We start from the raw sequence: 9,425 nt of genomic DNA, 5'->3' as shown, positions 1-9,425 counted from the left end.
GTTACTTGTGTTTTAATCTTCAAAATAGGTGTCTAACAACAAATGAACAAATTCATATGATAGGCTAAACCACAAAAATTGCATTGTGTGTCAGTTGACATAGACTAACAACAGAAAAAAATTATGATTAGGGGGAAAAGATAGCTGTAACTTGGCACATAAATTTATGAAGCTATATAATTTTCTGGCTCAAGGTGGGGGTGGGGTCTTATGCCAAAGCTTCTGGGCATATTTTTGTGGCTCTGAATGATCAGCACTGACATGATTACTATATAAGGCAGTTCTTAACCTTTGGAGTATTAGGAACTTCCTTGAAATTCTCCTAGGCAACTGAACACTAGACAGCTGATGATGTGGCCCTCCATACTCTTCTACCTGCTCCCTAGAACCTCTGCAGGATAAAGGGCACAGAGGCAAAACAAACCAAAACAGAGGGCAAGGCAAGGTGACAACGCCTGAAAGACACACACACAAGAAAGAAGGAAAGATCCATCCTGGAGAGTGCTTTTCTTCTTGGGGCCACTTATGTCAGAAGAAGGTCACAAAGCATCGAATGACCTCTCGGTGACTTCCCGATATTCACTTCCCTCACTGCACAAGCTTCTTGAGTCACAAAGTCTCTTCCCTACGTGAGATGCTATAGTACAGAAACAATTTTAAAACCCACATTCTTTTGATTCATAGACTTGAACTAGGTGTTAATGAATGTTTTAGATTATAGTAAAAACTCACTCTCATATTTGTTAAGAATTAAATTAGATTATCATTAATTATGAGCTTTATTGGCTATAGTAAGCACCAGGTGATACAATTTCTTTGAAGAACCCGTCTCAGTTCGTATTAGTCACTTTTCAAACATCTCCAAGGAAAATCTCTTATGGCGTTTCCATTCTAGTCCCAGAGGCCCAAATTCCCAGAACACTTTTAAGACCTAGACCCAGGTACAAGCTACAGTGGAAATGTCTCAGATTTTTTAGTTATGTATTATAAATTTTTCATATTACCTCACTGTAAACTAAATTAAAAAAGATTATTTTATACATTACTGTAGTTTTCTCATATATAATTATAACAAAAGTGGAACTCCAATTTTTTTTTTTTTTTTTTTTTTTTTTTTTTTTTTTTTTTTTTGGTTTTTTTCAAGACAGGGTTTCTCTGTGTAGCCTTGGCTGTCCTGGAACTCACTGTAGATTAGGCTGGCATCGAACTCCAATTAATACAAAGAAACTGAGCCAGACATACTAGTTTATCCCTATAATCCCAGCTACTCAGAAGGCTAGAACAGGACGATTACAAGTTCAGGGCCAGCCACCACAACTTAGTGGTAGCCTAGCTCTAACTAAACGAAATAATGGCTAGCGTAGTAGCTTGCCTAGAATGCTCGATCCTTTGGAACACAGAGTGAAAGAAAGAAGGAATAGAAAGGGAGGGAGGAGAAGAAGAAAAATCTATATAAACCATACCTTTTCTACTAAACTTCCAGAATCCAATAGCACAAATATATTATAAAATATAATTTGGGGCCAGGCACATGGCTTTAATCTCAGCACTAAGGAGGTCGAAAAAGGTGACACTGTGAATTTGAGACCATCCAGATCTACTGAGTTCCAGGCTGGGCAGGGCTACATAGTGAGACCCTGCCTGAAAACAAACAAAAACAAAAAACAGAGGACCAGGCAAAGTGACAATGTCTTTAATTCCAACACTTAGGAGTTCGAGGCCAGCCTGCTCTACAGAGTGAGTCTTAAGACAGCCAGGGCTACACAGAGAAACTAAGTCTTAACAAATAAACAAATTAACTCATTCATTCATTTTAAAAATTTAAAAAGCATAGGATAAAATATAGTTTGGGTAGTACTTAATTTAGTGGGGGGGGCAAAGTTGTCTTTAAATTATATATAACCTTAGAAACACACATTCGTCTAAATAAAAATAAGTAAACATTTTTTACTTCAGGGACATGTGTTTAATTAGTATTTAATTTTCATTTCACAGAACGTGCTTTACCATTAGCCCATATACAGTTTATTTCACTTATTTAAGCAACAGAATGTGCTTGTTATTTTTGGTGCTATTTCTTCCTTTACACGGTCTCTGTCTACTTCACGTTTACAGTAAATAGGGACTACTCATTTGGTAACCCTGCCAACCCTGCCGGGATCGCCCAGACATTTACAAGCCAATCCTGTTAGGACAAATGGGACAGAAACAGAGCATGTGTTTATGATTTTGAAAAAAATATAACCCATCTAACCATACCGAGCCACATTCGGATAAGTTAATTTGGACTGCTTCCCAAGATCCAAGGGAACAGGCAGAGGTAGCATGCGTCACAACATCCAGCGTATCTGCACTCTCTGGTCGGCTTCTCAGTACAATCAGCACAGTTGGGAAAATAAATGTTCTAGTATATCTAATTAATAATCTATTACAGCGAATTATATAACAATCTAGCATATCTAATTAATAATCAGAGGTCTATTTAGCCCACTGATTTGTTGCTGGCACATCCCTAAATACAAAACAAAAAGACCAAGAAGTGCAGGAACAGCTCTGTCTGTTGGAATAGTGCCGTGAAAGGCTGAAGCATGGCCGGCTTCATGCTTCACCTAGAGCAGGTACCTCAGATGTAAGAGCCAGGCCTTCAGACCCTGAGCCCTGAGATGACCCCTAGAGGCTCTCTCTCTCTAGCCCACATGTCCACAGGCTCCCAGCTGGCCAAGTGATCACTAGCTTTTTGGTCGACAGACAGGAATGATAATTAGCTTGGCCCAGTAAGCACTCTAAATTTCAGCAGAACGAATGAATTTAAAATATATCTATTAAGCCAGGGGTAGTGGTGCATGCCTATAATCCCAGCACTCAAGAGACTGAAGCAGGAAAATCATAAATCCAAAGCCAGTCTGAGCTACATAAAGAGATACAGTTTTTTAAAAGGAAAAATTAAATAAATATATAATTTGTAAATAATATTTTTTACAAAAATTTCTAAATTTAATTGAATTTCTAAATTCAACTTTCTAAAATTGAAGTATACTTCAACTTGCTACTGACAAATTTATTTAAGTTTTAAATGATTCCCTCAAGGACTGTAAAACACAGAAATTTACTGAGGGGAGTGGGGATCGGCATGTTAGAAAGAAACTGAAATGTCATTTATAAATGAAATTAATTTCAGATCCATGCAAGATGTAAAACCTTAACATAAAGAACGGCTTCACAGACTCAGGATGCTGAGAGGCGTCACATGTTTACTGAGGCCAGAGGCCAGTTTTGCTTCATTAGGTACTGCGGCCAGTTTGACATGCTGGAAATGACAGAAAGTGACTGCCACTTCTCATCATCCACTGCCTTCCATGAAAGAGCACTGGGAATCCCTCACCCATTTTATGCCCAAGTGAACGTGCTTATATTCTCAGGCACCATCAAGTAGATTTAAGAATGCAGCCTAATACAAATATGGGCAGCCATAAAAAGCATTTAATGCGCACAGAGATCTATGGCCTCGGATATCGAGATGATATGTTCACTAAAGGCCAATTCGAAAGGCATCCAAAGAAAGAATCTTTTATTTTGGTTTTGTTTTTTTGTTTGATTGTTTGCTTGCTTGTTTTTTTAAACAAATTCTCCCTGTGTTGTCCAGGCTGGCCTCAAATTCACAGAGATCCTCCTGCCTCTGTTTCCAGAGTGCTAGGATTAAAAGTGTGCACCACCACAATCCAGCCCCAAGCAGAAGCTATTTATGTTTTGTCCAAACACTTAAATGCGGGGCTTTCATAGTTGTAGAATCGTCTAGGTAAGTGTTCCCAAACACGTGTACATCCATTGTAAATGAGAAATGCTGTGCTCATTAGAATCGTCTAGGTAAGTGTTCACAAACATGTGTACATCCATCGTAAATGAGAAATACTGTGCTCATTTACTAGCTAAGGCAATTTGGACAGAGGAAAACTAAACAGTACAAAATAGGCCAACCAAATGAACAATAGTACTGTGGCTGACCCAGCGAGACAGAACTTTGAAAGAGGATCAAGTTCAATATTTATATTCTTGAGGGAAGAGTTTTGTTTCAAAAAAAAATATTTGGTACAGTTTCTGATGAGTCATATTAAAGAACATTGCAAAAAACAAAAATCCACCACAAAACCAACTGTACTCCAACTCAACACAATGACATGTGTTTCTCAACCTCTAATCAACATCCACTAAGTGTTCCCTTTGGTTATTAAAACCCTGGAAGGAAATCAGAATCACCCATCTGGGAACGTGGCCCTTACAGCATGAGTACTTGGAAATGAAACCATCTCTGATCTTACCCTTCCTACTGGGTTTTCAGATTCCTTGATTACAAGTAAATCTCCGCTTTTCACAGACGGAGATTTAAGTAGGAAAGAAAATGATGACTACCGGGACAGAGCAAAGCAAATGGAGCAGATGGGAAGAGAGTGACAATGTTGTAGTATATGTTGGGACCTTGCTAAGAGTACATTTTTAGTAACTACAAAGGTGAAGACAGACATGTTCCCTTGCTTGATTAGAGTTAAGTTTTTCATGATGTGTATCAAAATATCAGAGAACTTTAAGTAGGTACTGAACATTTTTTCTTATAAAAATAATTTCAAGTCAAGGCAAGAGAAAAGTGTAATTAGATAATTTAACTAATCATTAAATTAATTGAGACAGATTAGATTAAGTGAGACAGGCCCAGCCACACAGAATACTGGATAATATTCAAACATTAAAGTATGCCGTTGGACCCAGCCATTCCAGTCCTAGGCATTTACAAAAGATACATAAAAAACATGTTCATACAAAGACTTAAGGATGTAGCAGCTTCAGTCACCAGAAATAAACTAAATAATTATAACAAATGAAGCAACAGCCAAACTCTCAAGTCGCAATTCTCAAAATGGACTACTACTCATCAATACAGAGAAGTGAACAACTAATGCACTGGAAAATTAATGAAATCAATAAAAATAATAATCCAAAGCTAAAGGAGCTAAACACAAAAGATGAAGTAATAGAGGACTCTGTACTTGAAGTTCTGTAAAATGAATACTTAATCAAGAACAAAAACAATCAAGACAGCACGGAACTCTGGGTGAAGGACAGCGTAACTTAGGAAGGAGACCATGGAGAACTTCCCACCATGATACACACATTGCATGTCTACTGGTTAGATGCAAATAGCTATCTATTGAAAGAGTGTGGTAAAGTGGACATTTACATATGTGTATCTGTCACTGCAAAAAAATAACTGAAAAGGAAGAACCATGTAGTACACATGATTAGATGTGTGGGTGAAGCGATTTGGCAGAATTTTAAAACTAAGTGACTGGTACAATCTATCATGCTGTCTGATGTATATGTATATGTATATGTATGTGTATGTATATATATAACATTTTTCAAAATATATCTATCACCAAAATACATGATTAAAAATTTTCAGACCATCAAAATTATGCTGCAAGGACATTTGTGAAGAGGCAGGGAGAGTTTCGCCTCCATGCTTCTCATGGGGAATTTAATACCACTCATTATTTTCTCCGCAACCCTTGCCTCCAGCTCCACATGTCTCCTACCTAATGGGCCATCAGAGTGAATATGATATGGCTGCTTCAGCTACCACCAGCTCCCAAATTAATTCTTTGCTAGCCCCTCACATAGCTATTTCAAGCAAACACTGGGCACAGATGGGGAAATCAGGACTTCTGCATATGCTCGAGGGAACAAAGGGACCTGGCAGATCCCAGACTTGGCCTTTCTTTTCTTATCACTCTCTGAAGACAATATTCCATAAGTTGATAAGGAAGCAGAACCATGCTTTTTAAAATCTTGATATTTTTGAAGTAATATATTCATTTTTTTAACCTTCCTTATTTCTCAACAACACAGGGAGATTTTTAGAAGAACGAAGTTCAGAGAGTAACAGCAAAGGCTGATGGTCAGTGTCTTTGCTAAGACATCACTCAGTGGGTTAGAGTTATCTAAATGTTGCCTGAGGGAAAAAAATCCGTTTTCACATTTCATGTCCAAGGCATGAGACATGACACACAGAGGCAGAGGGCAAGTCAGGCTCAGCCACAACTATTTAAAGGTGTAATACATTAATACCGACCTAGGTCACAAGAGGATTATAAGTGACTTAGGTTAGGAAATCTTCTTGACAAAACTTAGGAACTGCTTCAATATCAGCATCAATTATCAGAATCTGTATGGACCGCCTAAAGCAAACACTGAAACTAGCAAACATTAAAGATCCACGATTACATACTTTATCATCTGTACTTACAAATATTCTCAGATATCATTTACTTTTACACAAATTCTAACAAAGTGTTAACAACATGTTAACACTTTAGCAAACACTTGGGAAATGAGTGTTCCCCGATGCAGCACAATCATCCACCTCTGCATTCACTCATCCAACAAACAGATGACTGTCTAGACATGCCAAGTGCTCTTCTAGGTGACAGAAGAACAGCAGTAACCACAACAAAGTTTATGCTCTAATAGGTTTACTGAAGAGGGTCTGTGACATGGCTCAGCACATCAAGGGATTGCCACCAAGCCTGATGATCTGAGTTCAATTCCCAGGGCCCATGTGTTAAAAGGAGAACCAGCTCCTGAAAGTTGTCCCCTTGCCTCACCATGCATGAGTTCTGTGGCACCTACACCCCTACACCCATACATGCATTCATAAAAACAAATAAATGAATGGGTTCTTTTAAAAGACGTGTGCTGAGGATAGCAGGTGAGGGGTGGAGGTGGGGATAAACCAGGACATCAGAGGCTGCAGGTTAGGAGTCAGTATGCATTCCCAGCCACTTAAGCTTTAGAACTCCTACAGAGAAAGCCGGAAGTGCAAAAGTCCGCAACCTGAACCCATTGTCAATGAAAGAAGCTTTTGGACTTTGTGGTTTCCATGAAGAGCCAAGGCAAGAGCTGCAGGAGATAGAAACCAGGGTGGGGTGCAGCAGGTGTTTTTTATAGAAATGTCTGTCTGGGTAAGAAACAACAGTTGAAGTAAGACCCACTCACTCTGGAGATCACAATGAGTTCAGGGGGCATCTTATCTTAACTTCATCTGTTTATGGGCTGTGTCACTGTTTAACATACTATCCCAATAACTGGTCGTAATCTACTCAGTTCTCGTTTGCCACTGGACTGGGGGGTGGGAAGGTGGGGGGTGTTGTTAGAGTGTTTGAGAAAGACACAACTGGGCTGGAGAGATGGCTCAGCCGTTAAAGGCTAGGCTCACAACCAAAAATATAAGAGAAAGACACAACAGCCAAGCTACTCTTCAGACCTTAGTGTGAACTGCTGGACAACAAATACTTTACCTAAATTCGCCTAAATCAAAAAGGGATTGATGGCTTCCGAAGTAATCATCCTTTTCCAAATATACCTCACAAATACAGAAAAGAAATAGTTTCACTTTCATTCTAAATACAAAAGTTTCAAATTATCGCAGTTATTCATAATGTCCACAAGAACACATTATGCCATAGTAGTCAAACCCATTTCACTCCTGTAAGACAAAAATATCAGAAACCGTGAAACTCACCCACACTCTCCCAGACTCCTATTACACTGGTAATGTAAGAAGTCACTCTTATGATGAAAACACAATCTCCAGCTTTAACATGAGCCTCATGCACTCCACCGCACGAAGGCTTCCAGCTCCTAAAAACCAAGCAAGAACCAAATGCACGGCATACCTTTCCGTTTTAACTACCTTTGAGTGTTATTAGTCGGCTTAAGGGGGTGTCAGAAACGCGTGCCTTCTCCTGTGCACTCTGGTGATTTCATGCCACGCTCAAAGCACTCCAAGAAATTAAATCATCTGGGCTGTGTCATGAATCACAGCTGGCGGGCCTCCGAACTGCTCTCGGATGATGAGCAAGCAAGATAAACTGAGCCGCTGATTCCACTCTACAGAATTTCATTTTTAGCATCTTCTATAATGTTACTAGGCAGATTTTAAAGCAAAAATATCAGCGCCTCAGCCCACCACCCAGAAAATTGGTGGGTTTTATTTATTTATTTTATTTTATTTTTTAAATCCCTTTTCTTTCCAAAGCCCAGACAGAATTTACAGTGTGGAAGGTAACGAAGCAGGTTGGGGGCTGGGTAAAAGCTATTTAAACGGATAACCCAGCTCTTTGCTCACCAGAGAGCTTTACCTGAGGGAGGGGGAAACAGAAAACAGAGCACTGTGATGGCCATATATACCACACCGGTATTTCATCACCCCTACCGAGTGAGTCAAGAGATGGCTCATTTAAGTTCCACTACAAGGAGATTCCCCTCAGGAGGAGGGCTGGCTATGCTACCCAAAGCATCGCTCCAAGCTTATCCACCTGTCTCTCTCCCCCACCCGCCCCACATCCCTTTCATCAACTACAAACTCCTGTTTCATTGTTTTCTTTCATCTTATTGTAGCAAATGCATTTTTTTTCCTGTTTTTGCAAGCTGCCTCAAACCTTTCCTGGGGGTAAGACTAGAAATATAAAGAAATAGAGATATGTAACCCCCCCCCCCGTTCTAAATTTAAATACAGCAGGCAGGGAAAAACAGTGCAAAAGCTGTGTGGGTGTACATGGCAGGACTGCTCAGTAACTAGGAGAGGATAGAGAAGAGAATGCTAAAGGGATTTGAGAGCGTGCATGCGTGTGTGTGTGTGTGTGTGTGTGTGTGTGTGTGTGTGTGTGTTTGTGTGTGTGTGTGTGTGTGTGTGTGCAGAAAGAAGAGGGAAAATAAAAAGATTAGTGGAATAGTGGAAGCAGGCACCCCCTCCTTGACCATCCTTACCGCCCACCCCCCAGCCCCTGACCCTTCTGAAGCCCACTGCAGTGCTCTGCGGGGAAGATTTCCCACCCGAGCAAAGAGCCAAAGGCCGAACGGGTAACCTGGGAAGACGCGGAGGGATTGAGACCAGTAAGGATAAGCTAAGCGGAGATGAGGAAGGAGCTAAGAATCCCGGGAAGCCAGACGCGATCGCTGGCACCGATGTAAAGCAGGGCTGGGCTGCTGAGACCTACCTGGAGCCGCCAAAGTAGAGGATGCCCCAGGCACCCCCGGCCTCTCCTCCGCCGCCTCCTCCCGCTGCCTTTGCTCTTGCAGCTGCTGTTGCTGCTGCTGCTGGATGAGGCTGAGGTCGGAGCGGCTGAGTTCGGCTCTCGCGGCCGCGGGAACCAGCCGCGCCTTCAGCAGCACCGCGGCCAAGCCGAGGAGCAGGGCGCAGGGAACGCGCCGGCAGAGCCTCGCCATGGCGAAGAGCCAGGGAGCCACGGAGGCATATTGCGGGGCTGCGGGTGGCGGCGGGCGCCAGGGCTGCGGAACCCGGCCGCGCCCGCTCGCTCGCTCCCCCTCGCGCCGTCTGCCGTGCACAGCCTCGGCTGGAGGAGGAGGAGCGG

General features: G+C 41.4%; 1 protein-coding gene across 1 annotated transcript in view; it reads right to left on the bottom strand.

The window, feature by feature from the left end:
* The window catches only part of Fam171b (family with sequence similarity 171 member B), a 57,621-nt gene extending 48,196 nt beyond the window's left edge, over positions 1–9,425 (bottom strand). Inside the window, exon 1 of the mRNA XM_031370812.1 lies at positions 9,051–9,425. Coding sequence (XP_031226672.1) covers positions 9,051–9,279 — 229 coding nt within the window. The 5' untranslated portion in view covers positions 9,280–9,425. The remainder of the gene's footprint in view (positions 1–9,050) is intronic.

The sequence above is a fragment of the Mastomys coucha genome, unplaced genomic scaffold (assembly GCF_008632895.1).
Source record: "Mastomys coucha isolate ucsf_1 unplaced genomic scaffold, UCSF_Mcou_1 pScaffold15, whole genome shotgun sequence".
Classification (NCBI taxonomy): domain Eukaryota; kingdom Metazoa; phylum Chordata; class Mammalia; order Rodentia; family Muridae; genus Mastomys; species Mastomys coucha.
This window is presented reverse-complemented; position numbering and strand designations above follow the sequence as displayed.